The sequence below is a fragment of the Chelonoidis abingdonii genome, chromosome 6 (assembly GCF_003597395.2).
Source record: "Chelonoidis abingdonii isolate Lonesome George chromosome 6, CheloAbing_2.0, whole genome shotgun sequence".
NCBI lineage: Eukaryota > Metazoa > Chordata > Testudines > Testudinidae > Chelonoidis > Chelonoidis abingdonii.
Window position 1 is genome coordinate 34,745,046 of NC_133774.1, and position 23,520 is coordinate 34,768,565.

Genomic DNA, 23,520 nt, shown 5'->3' on the forward strand with positions numbered 1-23,520 from the left:
TCAGGTCAGTTTTAAGAGATGAGTTCACATCATTTTATAACCATTGTAAAAAGTTATTGTAAAGCTACAGCTGTAAATATGTAGAACTTTGAAAATTGATAGTGCTATGCATGTGAGTTGTTGCTTAATGGAAGTATAATGCCGTTTAGTGATCTTTACTGCACTAGTTACTATATTTATAATACCAAACAATTTTTTCAACAGCAAACGGCCCTTTATTGTCAGCAGCAAGAACAGAAGGCTGACGTTCAGTGTGAAGCTGAGAAATAAAAAGGAAAATGCCTACAACACCAGAATCCAGGCTACATTTTCAGAAAACTTGTTTTTCGCTTCATCTTCTTTACCAGTATGTAAAATATTCACCTCCTCTCAACTTTTCCTATTACTGCTGTTTTTCTGGTTTCCCGGAGAAATGTTTTTCTTTCTAGTATCATTTTCCCAGCAAAGGCTGATGTGCAAACTACCCCTCCGACTCAGCTTATTCCCTAGGATACCAAAATCATCTTCCAGCTTTGTCTTAGCATCAGTCAGAACTAAATGTAGAGTATCAGTTTATTTAGATCAAGGATAGAGACAGCCAGCTCAGCAAAAAAGCTGGCAATCTATGTAGTTTGATTCTGCCTCATTATTACTGTCATTTTTTCCTTACCCTGGGACTTGGCATCCCATATCTACTGCTTGACCCCCCCCAGCAACGCTTCTGAATACTGTTGCTGTGCCACAGAGAGTTTATACTTGACAAATCAAGTGTGCAACATGGATAGAGCTTCAAAACACAGATTTTGGAGCCAGAAGTATCAATACTGCCAAGGTCATGTATTTCAGCTAGACCGTTAGTCAGATCAAGATGATCACTCTACCAGAAACCATGCTTCTGTTGGATTTTTTCCTTGCAAAAAAGAAAGGAATGTTACATATTATTTTGGGGACTGGAATAAATCATTTATCTGAACTCTTGCTCCCAGCCGGTTAATACAGGATAAAATCCAGACTCCAGTGCCTGGCCTAGGTTACAGAGCTGCTCCTGGAGAGGTGCATGGTGAGGATTAGAATCCAGTGGTTGAAATATCTTATGCAGGGAAGGAATGGGAGCATTCATGAAAAGGCAAATCCCTTGGCCCTGCCCAGGTCCAACCAAGACCGATGTTCTCCTGCATGCAAATAGATGGGCTCCATATTACTCACATGGTATGCACCAGTCCCATTGCACAGCACAACCACAACAATTCCATTGCACAAAGTACCACAACAAAAATCAGATTTTTAAAAAATCCGTTGGCTTAGAGAAAGTTCAGTCTTCAAGGGAACTCATTTTCTCCCAAAAAGGTTTCTGCTTCAGAGCAGAAAGGAGCCTAGAACCAGAATTACATGGAACTAGACCACTGGTAGGCAACCTATGGCACGCGAGCTGATTTTCAGTGGCACTCACACTGCCTGGGTCCTGGCCACCGGTCTGAGGGGCTCTGCATTTTAATTTAATTTTAAATGAAGTTTCTTAAAAATTTTTAAAACTTTGTTTACTTTACATACAACAATAGTTTAGTTATATATTATAGACTTATAGAAAGACCTTCTAAAAATGTTAGTGTATTACTGGCATGCAAAAGGTTAAATTAGAGTGAACAAATGAAGACTCGGCACACCACTTCTGAAAGGTTTCCGACCTCTGAACTAGGTGAACTAAGTGAACTCCATCATTCAAGGAGGATTCTCTGTTTAAGTTCATATTTTGGTTAATGTTCTGAAACAGCCAAATCTGGTCCCATGCACAAAACCCATTTACACTGGCTTTGTGTGGAATTCCCACTCTGTACTTGAAAGCACAATTAGAGTTAATGCTGTAGGTGTCACTATGCCCAGAACAGGTGACTTCTCAGTGTCGCTTTGGGGTCGTTACTAATATAAAGCACGTACTGCTTTGGCCTCCAATCTATAGTCCTTGTTTCTAAGTACAACCCCTAGTGGGGTTATTAGATGATAAGCAGTTGCACAGAAGCAGTTTGCCAGTGGATGTATGTAGTCCCAGACCCACTGTCATCTTCCCTCTCGTCACCTGACCCAGTCCAAACCTCCCCTGCACAGCCTCTCAACAGCTTGCCCATAGTGGAACTGCAGCTGAATTCAGGGGTGGATTTGGCCCTACATGGTAGACATCACATTGAAAAATGCAGTGTAGAGAATTCTCTGGTTTTGTAGCAGAAGCTAATATCTGGGTGGTGGTTGTTCTCTTCCCTCCAGGCTGATGGGACTGAAGTCTCATGTCAGATGGGCACTGGCCATAAATCAGTCATTTGCCAAGTCAGCTATCCTGTTTTTAAAGTGGGACAACAGGTACTGCTCAGATTTTGTATTTAAGTAAGTTTGTTATTTCTACCACAATGCTTATAAAAGGATCCCCCTTCACAAATAACAAGCACTGTTTTCTTATTAATGATTTGGTTAGATTCAAACCTCACTTTGGGTTACATGTTGCCTGTTCTGATGATGCTAAACAATGACTCAAAGATCCTCCAAGCCCACAGGGCTGGGGAAAGAAGTGGCTCTGTAGCATGTGTCTCCCTATCATGCTACTGTAACACTGTATCTCTGCGAGGGTGGGGGGCTGGGGACAGAAGGTGGGAAGCAGCCATTCTTTATGATGATCTCCCTTGGGCACTGAACAGATTTGCAGGCAAGATGGTGGTGGTACTCATAGTGATTGGGAAAGAAGGTAGTGGGGGGAGTGGAGGAAAGATGAAGAGCTCTATTTTAGCCATGTTTAGCTTGAGCTGACAGCTAGACACTCACCAGGAGATTTCAAAAGATAGACTGAGAAGTTAGTTTGGACACAAGAAGACAGGACTGCAGTAGAAAGGAAGATCTCGAGTCATCAGCACAGAGGTTGTGTTTGTGGATGAGATTACCCAGTGATATAATGTAAAGTGGGGGAGAGAAGACTGAGTCTGTGGAATCCCCACAGAAAGTTGGAGGATGGATGAGAAGGACCCAGTTAGAGAGGCTGGAGGAGAACCAGGAGAGGAGAGAGTCATGGAAGCCAAGGAATGACAAGAATTCAAGAGCAGGAACATGGCAGCTGGGTTGAAGGCAGCTGACAGGTCAAGGAGGATGAAGATGGAGTAATGGTTCTGAGATTTGTATAGGAAAAAGACATCAGAGACTTTGCCCAGAGCAGTTTGTTGAGCTGGGAATTCCTGCTTGGTTCCATCAACAGTAACTCCCTCTTCAGGGCTGCAAACATAACCAGTTTGTGGGAACTATGCTGCCATGGAAGGAAGCCCAGCACCTGAAAGGCAGTCTGTAAATCTCAGGATAGCCAAAGTTTTAGGAAGCCCATCCTCTTCTCTGTTCCCCTGGGGCAGGAGGGAAATAATCCTCTCATTTCATGACAGGGTAATTAGGAACAATGAGGAGCTTGCCAGGTAGAACAGAAACGTTCCAACTGCATGAAAAAATTCTTTGGATTGAATCTGACCCCTTTTTAAGAGCTTTAGTCAAATTGGCCCTGTTATGATTATAGACAGCAGAAAGAATACAGGGAGTTGTGTGAATTTTCATTCACCTGTGTTAATGTTTAAGAATGTATGTAACCCAAATAACTTCATATTTCATTAATTACTTTGGCACCAACTGGGAGTGTGCTAATGAAGTGTGCTAATGACACAAAGTTGGGAGACACCATCAATACAGAGAAGTGAATATTATACAGAAAGAATTGGAGACCCTGAGGACTGGAGTAATAGAAGTGGGTTAAAATTTCATAGTATGAAGTGCCAGGTAATGCACTTATGGACTAATCAGAACTCTGATTAGCTCATCAGTAGGAAACAACAGAGGAAGAGAAAGACCTGAGTATCTTGGTTGATCATAAGATGACTATGAGCCACTAATGTGATGCAGTCATGAAAAAGGCAAATGTGATCTTAAGATGTCTAAGTAAGGTACTTACAGTAGAAATATGGAAGAATTAATGCCATAGTACAAGGCACTGGTGAGACCTTATCTGGATTATTGTATACAATTCTGGTCGCCCATGATCAAGAAAGATTAATTTAAATTGGAACAGGTGCAGAGAAGAGCTACTAGGAAGATCAGGGGAATAGAGATCCTATGTTTCAAGAGGATGGTTTTTTTGCCTATAAAAATGAAAGCTGAGAGCTATGCTTAGATGACAGGGAATTGCAGTCCTGGGAAGAAAAAAATTAAAGCTCAAAGGCAGGTCACTGAGAAGCACAGAGCTTCTACCAGAGCTGCTGCCTCAAACAGTGCTCTGCCTCTGTCCTACTCCTGCATGAGCAGACACCACCCAGACATTCGTGTGTCCATCACACTCAATATTTATATGCAGATAAATAATTATTATAATTAATTATATTTTTGTAAGCACTTTAAATTTGCTTATTCTATAATCTGTTTACTTCTGCTTATCTTTTGTATAGGTATATTTTGATATTAATTTTGACTTTAATCTCAAAAATCTTCAGGACATGGCAAATATAAGTTTTCATGCTCTGAGGTAAAGTACATTCTTATATAATAATTTCATTTAAAAAGCATTCCCTGCCGGTGCTGCACAGTTTAAAATATAATAAGTTAATTATCATTGCCAGTGTAATTTATTTTAAATGTAATTGTGAGTTATAATACATGAGTGAACAAATGATGTTTTTGATAAACAGTGAAAGTAATGAAGAGCAAGAAGCAGACAACCAGGTCTACCTCTCAATTCCTCTGCGGTATGATGCAGAAATTCACTTAACAAGGTACGCTGAATAAAGAAAAGAATCTGTCATTTTTGTCAAAGGTATTAGAACATAAAGGTGCCTCTGAGAGACCTTGAGACCATATGTCAAGGTTCCCCCCGACTTTGAACTCTAGGGTACAGATGTGGGGACCCACATGAAAGACCCCTTAAGCTTATTTTCTATCAGCTTAGGTTAAAACTTACCCAAGGCACAAATTTATTTTCTTGTTCTTGGATGGTATTGGTGCCACCACCAAGCAATTACACAAAAATTCAGGGAAGGGTCACTTGGAATCCCTATTCCCCTAAGATATCCCCCCAAGCCCCTTCACTCCCTTTCCTGGGGAGACTTGAGAATAATATACCAACCAATTGCCTTAGCAAAGTGAGCACAGACCAGACCCGTTGTCTTCAGGACACTGAAATCAATCAGGTTCTTAAAAGAGGCATTTTATTATAAAGAAAAAAGTAAAAGAATCTTACCTGCAAAATGAGAATGGAAGGTAATTTTACAGGGTAATGAAAAGATTTAAAACACAGAGGTTTCCCCCTCTGGGCTCAGCTTCACGGTTACAAAAACAGGAATAAAACTATCTCTGTAGCATAGAAAAATTTACAAGCCAAAACAAAAGATAACCTTGCCCTATTTACACTTTCTGTTGTTTTAGATGGATTTATTCCAGGTATATTTTCAGGAGATGTTATACCTGTTTCCTTTTCCTTCCGTCCAGAGAGAGAACAACATAAGAAACAAATCCTTTCCCCCCAGATTTGAAAATATCTTCTTTCCTCATTGGTCCTTCTAGTTAGGTGGCAACTAGGTTATTTGAACTGCTTAACCCCTTACAGGTAAGGTGATTAGTACAGCTGCAAAGAAGGGATTTTATACTACTGCATACATAAAGGTTCTGGGAAACTTTCACGGGAGAGTGCATCAGCCATTTTGCTAGAAGCTCCTGAAATGTGTTATATTTCAAAATCAAAATCTTGGAGAGCTAAACTCCACCGAAGAAGTTTTTTGTTATTTTCTTTGATGGTATGAAGCCACTTTAGCACAGCATGGTCAGTCTGCAGGTGGAAACGCCGTCCCCAAACATATGGGCATAACTTCTACAGAGCGTACACAATGGCGTAACATACCTTCTCTGCGATTGCCTGAGAGGGGAAGCCACTGGTCAGTTTTGTTTTTTCTGAGAAACACAACAGGATGGAATTCTTGATCTGGTCCTTCCTGCATTAAAACTGCTCCCACACCATGCTCGGATGCATCTGTGGTTACTAGGAAAGGTTTCTCAAAGTCTGGGGCCCTTAGAAGAGGGTCAGACATGAGTGTTGCTGGTAGAAAATAAGCTTAGGGGGGTCTTTCGTGCGGGTCCCCACATCTGTACCCCAAAGTTCAGTGTGTGTGTGGGGGGGGGGGTGGACCCTGGCATGGTGGTAGAGGTGGAATTTTATGCTACTGCATTCATAAAGATTGTTACCCTTCCCTCTATATTTATGACACTATAGATTCACTATCTTTATTTGGCTGCTGTTAGAAATTCTTGCTTTATCAAGTACAGGAAAAATCATCTTATTCTCTTTGTATAATATGGCATTGCTTTTAAAAAGAAAAATAGTAAAAAGACCAGATATGTAGCTATACAACCCTTAATATATACTTAGCCAGGTACAGATATTATAGGCGCTCAGATACTGCAGTGGTGGCAGCCATATAATTACCTAGATAGGTAGTACTGGCTGTAACATCTGTATTCTAGCTAGATCAGCACAAGAACTACCAAAAAAAGTGCTCTGGATTTAATGATATAATTTAATGCACAGTGTATACAGTTGTGGGCTTGCTGGCTCAAATGTATTGAAAGCCCGTTTCAAAATGGATAGTTTGCTTGAGATCAAGGAAAACCTCATTATCTGGGATAAACTATTTATGATTATATATGATGCACTCATGCAGCGAACTGCAGGTGAAGGAATAAATATATTATCTTACTTTCTATAGTGCTTTTTTCATGCCAAAGCATCCCAATGAAATTTGTAAACTTAAACTGATAGAAAACAACAAACAGCGGTAACTCTAAACTCAACTTTTGAGAGGAAAGGTGGCCTCTGCTTAAAAGTGCACGGCAACAAAGAATTTGAGGGTAGCTCTACACTTATGGTGGCATGTAGAATACAGACGCTGCATACCCAGCTAGTACGGCTATAAGTAGCAGTGGAAACATTAAGACACTGTTTAAGTGAGTAGACTAGAGTGCCCGACACACTTGAACTCTTTTATGTATACTTTACACAGCTCTCTATGCACCCAAGGTGTGCCTCCCATGTCTATGCTGGTTTGTTCCACAGATGGAGCCTTTCTCTGCCTCAGTAAAAGAATCTGACAGCAGAGAAAGACTGGCAGAGGGGAGGCAGCAGGAAAAGTCTCCAGTCTTCTTCTACAGTAGGGAAAGACTTCAATAGGTCCCCCTTGCCAGAGCCCTTTCCTGCCACAGTGAAAGGCTCCAGCAATGAGAAGATGCCAGAACCCTTCACTGGTGCATGTAGCTACATGTATCTTACACACTATTGCAAGTACACCTCTACCCCGATATAACACTGTCCTCGGGAGCGAAAAAATCTTACCGCGTTATAGGTGAAACTGTGTTATATCAAACTTGCTTTGATCTGCCAGAGCGCGCAGCCCTGCCCCCCCCACCCCCCCTGGAGCTCTGCTTTACTACGTTATATCTGAATTCGTGTTCTATTGCGTCATGTTATATCGGGGTAGAGGTGTATAGGCAAGTTTAGACAAGATCTGAGAGATTAATTTTAGAAGAATTTGGCCCACAAATACAGTGTTTAACAGCTCCCGTTTTGCAAAAACTATTACAATATCTTGAAAGACCCAGATATGAGACCTCACCAGGTGTGCCAATTCCTACATCCCAACAGTAGGATGAATCCATGAGTTTTCTCCCAAAATGTTTGCTAACCAGCTCAGCCTTATTTGTATCATTCCATGACAGATATTTTCTTCTAAAACACCTCCTGTTCTGTAGTGAAATTAGTGTTAAAATGTTAAAATTCCACTTCATCTGTTATCTTTTCAATAATCATCATTTCCAAAAATCCTCGGATAAAAAACATTATTTTTTTTGTTTACAGCAGCAATAATATATTCCTTGCTTAATGTGTATATTTTAACATCAGTGGCAAATTTTTCCCACTTCATAGTATTGCTCTGCTGTACTACATTTCAAATCCTCTTCGAGATTTGGGCTCCAGCAAGAAATTTCCTGTTTCTTAAACAGCTTTTTAACATTAAACTAAAAACAAGGATACAAATAATTGAATCTCTTTTTATTACACTTCTGAACTTTGATTCACTGGTTTATAATGAACCCGAAAGCATCCAATTACATAACTGCCAAATAAAAATCTATTGTTTTATGGTTGATTACCAGGTTTACCAGCATAAATTTCTATGAAGTATATTCTGATCGTAATATTCCTTCCACTGTGAATAATTTTGAAGAGATTGGTCCTGCGTTCAATTTTTCAGTGAAGGTTAGTAAACATTTTTGTGGATGAGAAAAGATCTTGCCTTTCATCTATAGTCTGTACCCAAAGAGCAGACAAAATGATAGTCCTTGGTATGTTTTACTGTGCTGCTTTATGAATCTGGTCAATGAGGAAAATGATTCACCACCATAATGCACAACCTTCACTTACTTAAAGGTAAGATTTCCATTTAGTGATGGGCGGTCTTATGCATGTTTGGTTCTCCAGTTGCTCACATTAACCCATATCTTGCAGAGACTTACATATATGCTTACCTTTATGCGCTCTTAGTAGTGAAGTCAGTCTGTCAGTTCCTCTACAGACAGAAATCAAAGGGACTACACACAGTACATAAAGTTAAGCATGTTCATAAGTCTTTGCAGGATTTGGGCCATTGAAATAAGACACACTGATTTCTTTAGTTTGGCTAAGGGCTAAGTACTCAGCAGTGTTCAAGGAGGTACATGAACAAGTCTGATTATTGATAACAGTATTGGTTATGTAACTCTGGGAAAAGTTTGCCTGCAAATATGCAGCATGGAGGAAACCTAAAAGCTAAGTTGGTTGCAAATATGCAACATGGCAGAACTCTAAATTTGATGCTAACAACTATCGGAATGTAATTGTAACCTATCTTGTAGGTTATTGTCTGCGACAAAATATTTGCTTTTCTAGAAGTGTTTTATGCAGCTAATGAAAGTTTTATATAGAAAGCAGACAGGTATTCAAAATTATATGGTATAAATTACTTTACATGTAATGCTGGTATAATACAATTACTGTCCAGTTAGCGATAAGTATAGGTATAGGAAAAAATATTGCAGTGAAAGCAGTTCAGAGTTTTAATCAGTCTTAGAGCATTTTGATGTTTTTGGTATAGCTGAATAATTTGTTTGTATCCAGTTATAGCTAAAGAAATTAACAACTAGCTCTTTTCTATTTAGGTTACAACGGGAAGCATTCCAGTAAAGGTGGCTTCTGTAAAAATCCATTTTCCACAGTTAACTAAAGGAAACAATCCTCTGATGTATCTAACTGCACTGGATACAGATCAGGTGAAGAACTAAACTTCATCGATTGCAAACTGTAACTTGTGTAATAAATGTAATGTAGACTCATTAGAATAATGGTATAAGAGCTGAGACCTAGGACTCGACCATCAACAAGCAGCCATGGTGTGGTGACCTGAGCCTGCATTTCAATGTTTATATTGATGTTGTCTCCATTCGTTGGTAAAGTGGCTCCCCCATACTGAGAACAGGGAATCTCCACCTTTTCTTTCTTTTTAGTCCTAGTTGATAGGAGAAAGAGGTAGGATGCTCCAAGAGGTAGGCACTAGCCTAGGACATAGGAGTCTGAATTCATATCTCTGCTCTGCCACAGCCTTCCTTCATGACCTAGGGCAAGTCACTTAGTGACTCTGATCAATTCCCTATCTGTAAATATGGGGATAATAGTGTTGCCTAGTGTACCTGTCAAGGGTTGGTGGGAAATCTACTGATTTCAGTGGGAGCAGGATCTCAACTTCAGTGTTTAATCAACAGTTAGCCCCATATCTGAGACTAGATTTAAGCATGTGTTGCTGTTAAAACTGTCAGGAATGGAACAGGCTCCTTCATTATTCTCCGTCGAGAACATACTAAGAATATTGCCCCCAGGGAAACTCACCTTATCTGAATGCACTTCCTTTATGTACGTTGAGGAAAAAACAGGGTCCAGTATTAGTGTAGACAATGTTTTCAAAATATTTCACGTTACACATAGGTCAAAGGTCATGGACTTCTCAACTGGACCCTCTTTCAAATCATAAATCAGTGTGTAAAATCTGATAAACGTAAGCTATTTTTTCTTAGAATTACCCCCAAAAAATTAAAGCAATTTAATTCTGAATTTTAAAGGAAATCAATACATTATCAATATTTTCCAAAAGCATTCAGTATTTTACACACACACACACACTCACCCTTATGCTTCCACCAAGTATAATTCTGCATTTTCTTTTTAGGCTGGAGGTGTCAGTTGTGATGCAAAGATTAATCCTTTGCAAATAGGAAAAACATCTTATTCTGCATCTTTCAAGAAAGAAAACTTCAGAGCTGCAAAAGAACTAGTAAGAAAAAGCTGTGACTATAACATCTGTGGTCCCAATCCTGCACTGTAATCCAGATAGGCAGACCTCTGTGCCATGCAGGGTGCTCTTGGCATCGGTGGTGCTCCACACAGGCTCAGCAGTCCACCTGCATAAATCACAATGCAGCATAGAGGCCTATAATTGTATTGTGTTGCTGTTTCCTCCTCCTTTGTGTATATTTTTTCTTTCTACAGCTAAAATTTCTGCAGAGTAACCACAGCCCATTTTCCACTACATATTACTCTGTGTGCATGCATGTATGTATTATTGTGTATGTGTAAATGGTTATCTCTTTTTCACAAAACAGTCTCTAATATTACTCCTTGCAGCTCACCGAACTTTATTCTTTCCGCTGCTCGTGTCTGTCTAGTTCGGTTTATTTTAGGTTTTCTTATAACGACCATCTGACTATTAATATTGCTGCAGTCTTTGGATAACTGATATCACTAATGCTGACTAAATTAATCTAAACCGCCTCAGAAATAACTATAAAAATATGCTTATATAACATTAAGAATCTATGTGAAATGAGACTTCTTGCTGGAGGAGATCCCTCTGAGTTAGGACTGAGGTATGTTGGTGGTGAAATATGAGTAAGCTTTCACTTACACTGTTCATACTGTGTCTGTCCTATAGACAGAGGTGAAAGTAAGCCGGTCCGGTCCGGTACGGCGTACCAGTAAGAGCCAGTACGCCGTGCCAGACCGCACCAGCTTCTGCAGCGGGGATTTAAAGGGCTCTGGGCTCCCTGCCACAGCGGGCAGCCCAGAGCCCCTTAAATCCCACCCGCAGCTCCGGCAGCTGGGCTGGGCCCAGATTTAAGGGGCTCTGGGTTGCCACGGCTGTGATCAGGCGAGATCTCTTTAAACCCCCCACCCGTGGCCGGACTGGGGCCGGATTTAAAGGGCTCTGGGCTGCCGTGGCTGCGATCAGCCCAGAGATCTTTAAACCCCCTGACTGCGGCTCCGGCGGCTAGGCTGGGGCCGGATTTCAGGGGCTCTGGGCTGCTGTGGCTGCGGTGGGGATTTAAAAGGTCCGGAGCTCTGCGGTGGCAGGAGCCCCAGGGGGCTCCCAGCAACCTCTGCAGCTGGGAGCCCTGGGTTGATTTAAAGGCCCTGGGGCTCCCGGCCATAGCCGGTGCCCCAGGGCCTTTAAATCTTGAGAGGCACCTCCTCTTCCGATTGAGGCCACGCCTCTTCTGGTTGAGGCCACGCCCCTCTCAGGACTCAGGCAGTACCCGTAAATCCTGTAAATTACTTTCACCCCTGCATATAGATAAGGAGGGGGCTTTAGCATGGGTCATAAGCATTTAATTAGTACATACAGAATAACTAAGTTAAGAAACTTGGGCAGCAAGGACCAAGAAGTTTAGAATTAAAACTGTAGTATTTGTTAAAGTGAATTATGCTTTTTAAAATCATGCTATACCTCTTTTCCCCCTTCTCTGAAAGAATTGTAAGAACACACACTGTAATACAATTACATGCAAGCTGAAAGACCTCACACTGAAAGGAGAGTATTTTGTAAATGTGTCTACCAGAATCTGGAATGGGACCTTTGCAGCTGTAAGTATCAGGTACCTTTTGATGGGAGACATTATACCCATGTATGTCATGCTCGCTGATATTTTTGAAACATAACACTGAAAGCGCCCCTTCCATAGCAATCCCTTCTTCTTCTTGTTTTACATTATTTTGTCTATTATCCTAAATCAAAAATTTGCAACTGAAGCTAAAATAGATATTAAGTCTGTGTAACAAACCATTTAAAATATGAAATAGAGAGAGAGAGACACCCACTGAGGCATTGCAGCTACAATGGTGACACAAACCTTCACATGGTGTTTGCTTTTGCAGACTGTCCTATAAGCTCAAGTAACCAGAAACTAGCATTTCCATAGAGCTGAAAAAGACAGCACATGACAATAAGCCGCTGAAACAAAGTGGGCGAGGTAATATCTTTTATTGGACCCACTTCTGTTGGTTGAAAAGAAGCAGCTCACACAGAGCGCTTCTTCAGGTCTGGGGCCGACATGGCTGCAATAAATTCTTGTGCAGTCATATTATATTCTGGGGAAAAAAAAAAAAAAAACGATCTTCAGTTTTGAACTGCAGCAAACCTTTCTTCCAGCTTGTCAGGATTTTTTTTATCATTTTTTGCAATTTTGAGAATTAATATTAATTTTACTTTTTTTTCAATTTGTGTTTGTTTTTATTTTTAAGATTTTTATTACTTGATTTTAACCTATTCAGCCATGGAGTGGCCTTCCTTATGGCCAGGGGCTTGTCATCCTCCTCACAGCCCTAGCCAGGGGTCTCTTATCTGCCTCACCAGCACCGCAGCCTTCCCCACACCTTCTGCATACAGGGATTGGGTGTCACTGGACCTGCAGCCATGCAAGGAGCCCTCTGCAGCCTTGCTATCATGGCCCCTCTTACTGACTCCTATGTCAGCAGGGCTGCAGAGGGCTCCCTGAGCTGTCGCATCGCCTGTGACACCCACTCCTTGAAGGTGCAGAGTGCAGGGGGCAGGCTCTATCCATTCCATTACTGATGGATATTTTATTCATCAATTTCAGCGTGTCAGCTGAAATCAACATTTACTGATATCTATGGATTTAAATTGGATCCTGCTTATATTGCATTCATTCTAATTATTCCAAAATACCAAAAGCCCAGAACTTGATGCCATCATTAGTGTTGTCAATTTTTTTCCTCAGAAAAGGTGTGTACATTCGGTACAAAGATACAAAAACCTTTTGTTTGGGTTTTAAAGGGTCACTTGTCAAGGAAACAGATCCCAGATTGAATTTTACAGTATGCTTACAATATTTAAATAATAACCACGAGTATCACATTTTAAACTCCCACATGTCCTCCAAGACATAACACTAATCGTGAAAAATTATCAGTCCTCTGAAATGAAATGATGTCTGTTTCTCAGCTAAGCAACCAACTAAAACTCTCCTAACGTTCTGGGTTTGTTTGCAGTCTCAGGCATATGACGCACTGTCTGTGTTTTGTCTGCCAAGTCTTGTGACTGGGTATTGAAATTTACTAGCAGGATTCTTGTAAATGTCAATACTTAAACCATAAAAAAAAAAGCCCTCAGGTCAGACTGATAGTGTAATAGGCTTATGAGAGTGTGCGAATCAAGAATCAGCCTGCCTTTATAGCAGCCTTTTTAAGAATGTATTTTTTTCTAATGAGCTGAACCAAGAATACTTGGATGTTGTTTTAGATACACGAAAGGTCAGAATAAAAGGGGGTAAATGGCTGTGCATTGAGAGAGCAGGAAAGACAGCAGGTAATGCTGGCTTCCCTCTAGCAGAAAAAAATCTGTTACAGTTTTCCCTCTCATCTCATGGCCGCATATCCTCCATTTGATTGTCAGTACTCCAGCATGGACAGCCGTTTATAGATGGCACTGCATGCCCATAATCCTTTGCATTTAGAATGACAGGCATTCTGTGTGAAAAGGATGAAGGGTATACATGCATCTGTGAAGCAGGGAAGAGAAAGGAGAGTGTTCTGAGAAGTCAACAGTTAAGTAGAGAATGATGATTCAAGAGATAAAAGGACCAAATATTTATCCTATCTGGGATAGCTTTTCCAGTACTCCATGCAGTGGTTAGAGTTCTGCCCACATTCCTCTACTAACACCCAACCCATTCCTACAGCACTCTTTTAGACTGGTATCCCAGTACTGTTGGTCGCGTATGCAAAGTGTCACATGGAACACAGTCGTACTGAACAGGCAATGTTTGAACTCCTGCACAGACTCCACTAGCACTGGAAATATTAATGGAAGGAGATGGGATCTTTGGGTCAGGCACAAGAATACTTTTTAAAAGTATTCCATTTTTTACCTTTTTCAGTCCAGAAACAGTGAGGAGGATCAGATCCTGAGGGATGGGGGGAAAACAGATGGTGCTAGGAAAAAGTAAAGGGAAGAAAGGCAGAGAGAAGTTGGATAGAGACAAAGGAAAAGGAAGGGAAAAGCACATTCTCATTTTACACTTCTTTTAAATGCCAGAACTATGTCCCCATCCCCGTGCTATATTGCCTTTCCATTTCTCCCCCTCCCTCTGATTCTCTGGCCACCTTCACAGCTAAACACCAGCAAAACTTTTCAAACAATGACAGATATTTCAATATCTTCTTTTCTCTGAACTATATGATGAAAAGAGGGGTTTTTTTAATAAAAAAAATCTTAATTATTAATGGTAAGCATAGCAAGGCTGAAGTGTGCATTACTGGCATATTTATTCATTACTTTCCTGTAGATACTGGATCAATAAGCATTGGCAAATATAATTCCAGTTTTTGGAATACTGTAATTATTTTCAGCTCTAAAGTAACATTGAGTTAAGGAGAATTATTTTAAAACATCTTCATTATAGGAATGCTTTGATCAGATATTTACAAGTTTATTTTTCTATTGCAGTCAACTTTCCAGATGTTACAGCTGACAGCAGTTGCGGAAATTGATACGCATAACCCAGAATTATTTATAATTGGAGAGAATACCCTACCTGTGAGTGTTGTTCAATGGAAGTGTTTCCTTGCTTTATATTTTACTGTATCTAAAAGCTAATATTTGATTGTAATGTCCCTGAGAGGTATGTAGCAAGTCACAGAAAATCTGCTCATTTGCTTGAATACGTTAAGTTGATTTTATTCACTTGTCTGTTTTAGAGTTGTTGAAAATGTTAGTTTCAGCTGGCTGGTGTTTCTACAAATGCTGTTTAATTTGTGTGAGCTTGCACACCTGACTTTTGTTGTGAATGAACTCCAAAACTACCAGCAAAACTCAGTAGAAACTGCTGAGGTTCAACTGATTTCATGTAAAAAATGTCAAATTTTACATTAGTTTTACCATAAAATAATAAATTGACCTGGATTCATGAACTTTAGGAAACATTTCAGTAAATCTCATCTGAGTTTTGAGTTCTATTTGCATAGGTGCATTTTGGTATAATTGTGAAAGTTTTGCACAGTTCTAATGATGACCAAAATCACATCTACTTTGTAACATGTTGCAGAGTATACTCCAATTTATAATGGATTTAATATGGTCATATTTAATAATCTTGATGTTCTAGTGACTCTTATCTTAAATACTCTTTGTTGTACACACTGCTATGGTTTAGGATGTTTCCTCCCAAGGATTTAATTCATTAATATGTAAATTTAAATAGTGTTGGGAAAATGCTTTGTTACAACAGTAGAAACGAAAACATCTCCCTCCCTTGGTCTGGGCATGGGCTGACATTACTTCACCTGGAATACTGGTTTTGTATTTCTTTTTGGAGACTTTCCGAGCCCATCTGATCCAAAAAATAGATCTATTTCAAGACCTTTGGGGATTGGAATGCAACTCAAGAAACGAGCTAATAAGGGAGTCGGCTTAGTGATGATGATGTGCATCAGCACCCAGCTGCAGCTAATGGAAAATCCAATTAAATATGTACTAGGGCAGTTATTGATTGACCTATCTCCAAGTGGAAATAAGGCCAAAGCACAGTACTACTTCTATCGTCATTGTTCCCATGAAACATTGCACTTGGTAAAGAGATTCTAAATGGGTCCATTTGTACTCAGGCATATAGTCAGTTCCTGGACAACTGCTGAAAAAAAGAGAAAGTATATTTGTGGGTTTGAAGAATTTCACACTATCCCCAAAACAGTAGATGCCAGTGTTTGAACTAGCATGATACGTGGAGTGTCCTAGATCATTTTAATTGCTTGACAGCCCTAATCTACAGTAATCTTTTATGTATCCTGCATTATAAGTCTTTTTGATCCACAACTGAGTTGAGAGGTTCGGTTACGGCATCATGTATTCAGTAGAGAGTTAGAAAAATATACATGATGTGCAAAATGAATATTAGAAGAGTGTATGTGTCTCCTCTTTTTAATGATTCCAGATCATCTGAAAAAAATATCATTTCTAGTTCTCTTAGGGTGGAAATCCTGGTCGCACTGATTTCAGTGCAAGTTTTGACACTGATTTGAATGGTTCATATTGCAGGTGTGATTTTGGCCATATTGTACTGGTTTGGGGGGCAGGGGGCGATGTTAGTTTGCAGTATTTTTATTTCAAAGGACATTTCCTTCAAATCAACTTGGACCCTCAAGTCTCTCTGCCACCAGAGGTTTGTATGTAAATTCAGGTTTTCTCCATCTCTTTCTCTCACTTCTCAAATTTCCCCTTTCCATGTCAGATGGTTGCATGCCTCACTGAGAATCCCTTACCAAATAACTTAAAATGTTTTGATTTTTAGATGAGATATTTAAAGCGTCTTATGCCCCCTTACTCCCTTGTGCCACCATGCAAGCTGGGCCACATTTTGGCCCTAAGAGAGTGCCATTTGTATGTAGTAACTTTTCAAAGTGTAGAGCTGCCTTTTCAAAGGAGGCAGCTTCAGCATTATTTTAATATCCGTAACAGTTCCAGCCAACCTTCACATAAAAGCAGCTTTTCCCTTATTGCAAATTAGAGAAGCTTGTTTTCAGCACAAATGAATGTCGTCCCTGGGTAATTGGGTGGAGCTTTTTAGATGTACTTGGTATAAGAAATCTTCAGATTTTTTTCCAGTTAGAAAGCACTGCCAGTTGAGAACAAAGTACAGAAAGTTTACCTGCTAAAATCATTATTGTGGCTGTTCAGTTATAAAATGCATGAAGATTGTTGCAGTGAAATGGATACACATAGCCACACCTAACATAATAACAGGGTTCCAATGGTAAATCGTTGACGTGTCAGTGTGGCTTTCCCAGAAAGCTTGAGACTAAATTCCATCAGACACAGCTGAGAGCAAGCAACCCTGAAAAAATACATTGCTGTGGTTTATCAGATTTCAAAGCGAGCAAAATCTGTTCCCATTATAACTCTTTATAAACATTAACTTCTCACATATGAAAATTAAAATGTGCCTCCAAAACGTTTAAAGTTTCTTAAACATGCAAGTAGTATTAATCAGATGTGAAGTTTATAAACCTTACACTATGAGGTCTAGAAGAGCAATTGTAAATATCCATCCAAGTTTATAATCGGACTTAACCCATGTACAACTAACTAGTTCCATGGTAGCTGTCACCTGGAAATGAGTTAATTTCAAGATATTTTGGGAGCTCTGTATTCAGATAGTAGGAGATCTTCTGACTGGTGAGAAGCATGGCAGTGTCTAGGAACTCAAGGGAAGAGCAGATCCCAGCATAATTCCACCTTTTCTGTCCTTCCAACTTGACCCATCTCCTCATACTGCTACTTCAGGCTAAAAACTGGTAGTGGAAACCTGGCTAATATTAAGATCTGTACTAGAGTAGTTTCAAGTAGGGTGTTAGGATCTGCAGGCAAAGAGCAGGAAGCCATCCGCCTGCTGGGATGAGAGGATAATGTGGGGACTTTCGTGTATATGAGCAAATAATGTTGCCTTCTTGTGTACTACTGGCTACTACTGTCAGTTTGGACTAGTTCTCTTTTACCTGAAGTAGCAGAGGTCTTTGTTTTGTGAAGATGGAGGAACAGCACCATCCCAGTTCTAGTCCCAGCCCCAAGTCTTTGTCTGTGGGTATATGTGATTTATCTAGCAGTGGTCTTTGTCTGCAGTGCGTGGATTCACTGCAGAAGGATTCTTATTAAAGGAAGGAGAAGGAGGAGGTGATGAAGATGAGATTACTCTTCCTCTTTGTTCTGTGGGCTCTGCAGAGACCATCTTGTTATGAGTTTGTATGTCACCTAAAATGATGGTACGGTCATCTGTAGCTGGGGTGCCTATGCCCAACAATGCAAATATCTATTATTAATAATAGGAAATAGCTGTTAACACCAGCAACTCAAACAATAATTCTGGTGCAGCCCTCCAGCCTTTCACCAGGGAATCTGTACAGCTGTTCCAGCTAAATAAAAGATGGGGATTAGAAAAACTTCTTTAATGTTGTTAATGTTGATACACAACAAATAAAACTGTCTGCTTTCAGATCCCAGTGACAATAATGAAGCCTGAGGAGAAGGCGGAGGTACCAATCGGAGTTGTGATAGGAAGTATACTGGCAGGACTGCTGTTGCTGTTAGCGTTGGTTGCTGTTTTATGGAAGGTGAGTAGATATTCATATCTGTAAAAGTAAACCAATGAAAGTTCCCACCTGAATACACCAGGGCTATAATCGTAGGAATTGATATGTAATCATGCCGAACAATCAATTTATCTGCAACTTGGGGAGAAAAATATTTTTATTAGTATTGCACTTTCCATGTGAGGATCTCAAAGTACATTACAAGGGATCCGTACAGCAGCCCTGGGAAATATGGGAAATTATTATAATACATTTAATAGACAAGGAACGGGTAAGCACTGACTTCCTGTATAATCATGGCACCTCTGTTTTCTGATAGGTGTCAGCCTACCTCCATGACTCGCAAGCTGTGCTCTGCACATACCTCCAATGTTCCAAGGGGGCAGGCTGGGCAGCAGGAGGGATGGGGGTGGACTTTGGGGAAAGATGGGAAAATGAACAAAGATATGCAAGAGGCAGGCAGGGTGAGTGGGAGATGGAGAAAGGAAGAGGCTTGTGGAGAGGTGAAGGGGAGGGACTAAGGAGGAGAAGAGCTATCCAGGTTGTCTGGTTTTGGGAAAGGCAACAGATTATCTCTGTGCCAAAGCATTGGTGTTTGAAGGGCTCCCTGGCACACCAAGGCAACTGCTCCCTGGGGAGTGTTTCTAGGTTCTGTGCTTCGTCATAAAGACACTTGGCTGCACAGCTCTGCTGCTTTGGCACTTTTTTTTTTTTTAAGTTGTGTTTGGGGCTATACCTTGAACCTGAAGGCTCGAGGAAGGCAGATGAAGACATGCCTCCTGCTTTTAAGAATTTTCTCTCCTCTGCCCTTTTTTTTTTTAAAAAAAACTACTGTGTGAGTCAAGAATCAGGTTTAAATTAACAGTTTGCTAATTAGAGTTGGTAGTTTTCTACCACCAAAAAATATTGAAGAAAGTGTGGGGGGAAATTCTTTCATAAAAACAATTTATTTTTTTTGAGGAGGAAGGTTGCCAAAAAAAAGTTTACAACCTGAAAATTTTAGATAACTTCTGTTTTTTCTCAAAAATTAGTTTTTCATAAAAAAAAAAGTTCTGATGAAAATGTTTCTATCCGCTGAGAAATGTAGTCTCAAATGACTAAATAAATGGCATGTTTAGATCTAATCCTAGTACCTTTCATTACCAGGCAGCACAAAATAGACAATACACATGGCTGACAAACTATTTTCAAAACTTCTTACAGCTTGGCTTCTTCAAGAGAAAATATGAAAAAATGACAAAGGATGTAGAAGATATTGATGAAATTACAGAACTCACAAAAGACAAAGATTGAAGACAACGATGGGAATACAGAACTAATCCTCTGAGCCACAAACAATGGCTGTGGTCCAATCAGATCTTCAGCTGGAGTGCCTTAAAGTTCAATAACTGTTAAACTTGTTTCTTAAGGAATGAAAATGCTTTTTTTATGGATGAAAATATTTTACAGATTCTTCTGTGTTGTAAGAGTAACTGCAGGTCAGTTTTTTCCACAAATATTTTATAGTATGTTTTCTTGTATATTTTTTTTCCTTGCAAACTGGGCAGGTCTGGAGCATACACCTTGTGGCAGAAATCCCACTTCCATTCCACAAAGAGCAAAATAGAGCAATTTTTTTCAGATTTTGGAACAATATCAGTCCAAGTTAATAGGCTCTTGGTAAAAATGATTTTTTTCTACTAACTAAATGAGCTAGATGACAACATTGCATGATGAATATTGATTCAGAACATGGAAAAGTAAAGCTCAGTTTGCAGTTACTTAGCTACATTTTGATTGTCTTGGAGAACTGACTCACATTTCCCATCAAATCTGAGTCTGAACTAATCTATAACCTTACAGGTTGTATATATTATAAAATGGGCAATGCGTCCTGATTTGGGAATGAAGACTCCAGACTACGCCCTAATATAGGATGTCTGGATGGGTACACCATACCAAGTACATCACCATATTCCTTTCACTAAGATGACAAAAATTAAATTTTTACACTGTATGGCATTTGTAAAGTACTTCTAAATGAGACATGCTCCTGCTTTAGTGCTGCCTTGCATGTTTTGTCCTTTTTAAAGGCAGAAGATCTGAATTTGAAAACTCACTGTGACTTGCTGTCATTACTAGGTGCTACTGTGGCAGCTTTCAAATTCTCAGCACTACTCCAATGGATTTAAATTTTACTTCTCTGAACCCTTGTCTTGTACAGTTAATCGTCTAACAAAGGAGAAAAAAAAGGCCTATATTTATTATTAAAAATCACTTAATATACCTTTAAATTTACATGTCCTTTTTTCTTTAACCCAAAGAACAAGGTGAACTGAAAACCTTTATTTGGATTCCAAATCCTTACTCACGGCAGTAACCCCACAGACTATTGGCATCATGAGAATGAAGATGCAAGATTTTGCCTTCGTTCAGTAGCTGACAATAAGGCAGGAGTGAAAGAAGGTGTCTAGTGTATTATAGGAGCACAGGAAAAGCTAAGTAATGTGCAGCTAGTGTGACAAAGAACAGTGGAAGATCTGTTCTAGATTGGTGCTTGAACCATTCTCATCATCGTATTATGTGAGTGCCTTTCAGTGATGCATTAAGCAGTGTGACCACTATCACATGCTGTTTTTTCTTATATAGCTAAAGAACTTTTATAAGTAACTTATGTTTTGTACAATTTAAAATACTGTAGTACTTTTGAAAGAAAAGTTTTAAGACCTAAAAAGAATGTCTTATTCAGGTGGCCTTATGTTACGCTGGTTAATTTACACAACATTTTTCTATTTAAGTGACCTTATGTTATATACCCTTTGCTTTAAAAGAAAATCTTTGAATTTTAGGTTTGAAAAACTAAGAATCTCCATGTTAAAGAGAGAGCCCACACCAATCTTGTGGGCTGAGATAATTGAAGTTTTGGTTGCCTCACTCTCATGACAGGCAGTTATCCTCACAACAAGCACATCACCTGTTGATATGCTTTTCTATACATATTTTGGATTAGAAATAAGGTGGTGTCTGATAGAAGACAATTATCTGAAGGCTGTAAAATTTTCAAAGGGACCTAAATCCCATTTTCAAAAGAGACTTAAGAGTCTAAGTCCTCTTGACATTCAGTTAGACTTTAGGTAAAGATTTTTAAAAGTACCATTCTCTTCTATGAATGTGACTAAGGCTCGTACATCACTTAGCACCTTTACATTTTTAACCTTAGCCTCCTAAGGGCCCAAGTCACTTTCAGAAATTGGCCTTAAGCTCCTAAATCACTTATGCACTTTTTTGAAAATTTTTACCCAAAGTCGTCTTAGTCAGTAAACAGTAGCCAGCCAAGCCACCAACTTCCCTGGCTGGAAGAGGTGTCATTTGGAATAACAGACTGAAAATAATTCAGCTATCTGGTGTTTGTTTTTATTCTAAAAGTATTTTTTATATTTTCATATTCTATTTTTTATGGTGACATGTTGATAGACGATCTGGATCCCAAACTCGATTGTCTGACAGATAAATACAGTAGCCACCAGTTGTGTTTGTGGGCAAACTGAGTTTTTAAAAATTAAGTTGTGTTCTAAACAATTCCTTAAAGAACAAACTTCTGACTCAGTTATAAACCCTGGGTGCATCGACTAGCACATGCAACCTAAGATTGAAGATAAAAATTGGTCTCCTGCCTCAATTCTTTTAACAACTCGAAAAAAAAAAATTGCACTCATACTGAACTTGCAAAAACCTCATACATAATTAATCTTGTGCATTCAAAGCAAGAATAGGAATTTAACAATGCCATGGATGGTAAAATCTTTCATTTTTTGTGCCTTTTGGTGGTGCATGTAATGGAACTCAGGCAGGCAGCCAGTTTTTATTGTCAATCACAAGTTGAATGTGCAGAGGAGTGTATTACATCCAGGGTTTTAGGTGCGTGATAACATTCACTTGCTGTGACTGGGTTTTTCATTGTCCCAGGTGTTAGGATTTTTCACCTAGTCTGGAAGAAGCGCTGTTCTCAAACTACAAGGAAAGCAGAGCATAAGTAGGGTTTTGCATCTGTCACTTAGCCATTTAATGTTACTAGTTTGGTGGGTTTGTTTGTTTTATATTTGGTTGCCGAGGCGGTTTGTATGTGTATTTTTTATTACTTAAATGGTTAATTCCATTTTGTAAAGAGTAATTTTATTGCACTTTTGGGTAGGCATAGCCTCAGAAATAATGCTGGAAACTTGATGTATATTTTGTACTGTGTATAACGGTTTGGGGGTTTACATTTTTAGAACCTTGTAAAGACATTTAGTTTTAGCTCTAACGTGTTATTTTGCAGTGCTGGGCTTTGATTCTAATCTTGCTTGCAACAAGCAGAAGTTAGGAGTAACTCCAGTGAAATCAAGAGTTACACAGTGTAAAACTGGTGCGAGATCCGAATTAGACTGGCTGAGTTTTACACGATATGAGTAAAGTCCTTCGTAAATCTCAAAAATTAGTCTCACAGGAGAAAGCGACAGAGTCCTGCGGCACCTTGTAGACTAACAAAAGAATTGGAGCATGAGCTTTTGTGGGTGAATACCCAGTATGTCTGTTAGTCTATAAGGTGCTGCTGGACTCTGTCGCTTTTTACAGATCCAAACTAACACTGCTACTCCTCTCATAGGAGAGTGGACACTGCCAATGGGGAATGTGAGATAGAGATTTAACACAAATGATTAGATTGAGGACTCAGAACTAGATTGTAGACTTTTTGGGGCAGAGACCATCTGTTCTGTGCTTGTGCATAATGAGGCCCTAGGCACCACTAACAGTACAAACGATAAATACTAATGTTTGTTATTTAGTCTGTATTCAGATTTGTAATAAAAGCAGGCGTTGGAGGGGGAAAAGCTCCACTAAAAGCCACTATATAAAATGCAGCAAATTTTTTCTTTGCTACAGTAGCAGAATTCTAAGGTTACGATATTGCAAGGTGCTGACAACTAGGAGCTGAGGATACTAAGAGGCTGTACAGGTTTTAGCCACTGGTGCAGCAACACTGCTAAGCTTTGCTGCACTGGTGT

General features: G+C 39.5%; 1 protein-coding gene across 1 annotated transcript in view; it reads left to right on the top strand.

The window, feature by feature from the left end:
- The window catches only part of ITGA2 (integrin subunit alpha 2), a 100,340-nt gene extending 79,571 nt beyond the window's left edge, over window positions 1–20,769 (top strand). The window contains 11 exon segments of the mRNA XM_075066941.1: window positions 205–346; window positions 2,239–2,331; window positions 4,437–4,513; window positions 4,677–4,760; window positions 8,188–8,290; window positions 9,229–9,339; window positions 10,290–10,394; window positions 11,867–11,980; window positions 14,862–14,951; window positions 18,401–18,517; window positions 19,700–20,769. Of these exon segments, the coding sequence (XP_074923042.1) occupies window positions 205–346; window positions 2,239–2,331; window positions 4,437–4,513; window positions 4,677–4,760; window positions 8,188–8,290; window positions 9,229–9,339; window positions 10,290–10,394; window positions 11,867–11,980; window positions 14,862–14,951; window positions 18,401–18,517; window positions 19,700–19,789 (1,126 nt within the window). The 3' untranslated portion in view covers window positions 19,790–20,769.
- Window positions 20,770–23,520: the final 2,751 nt, after the last annotated feature.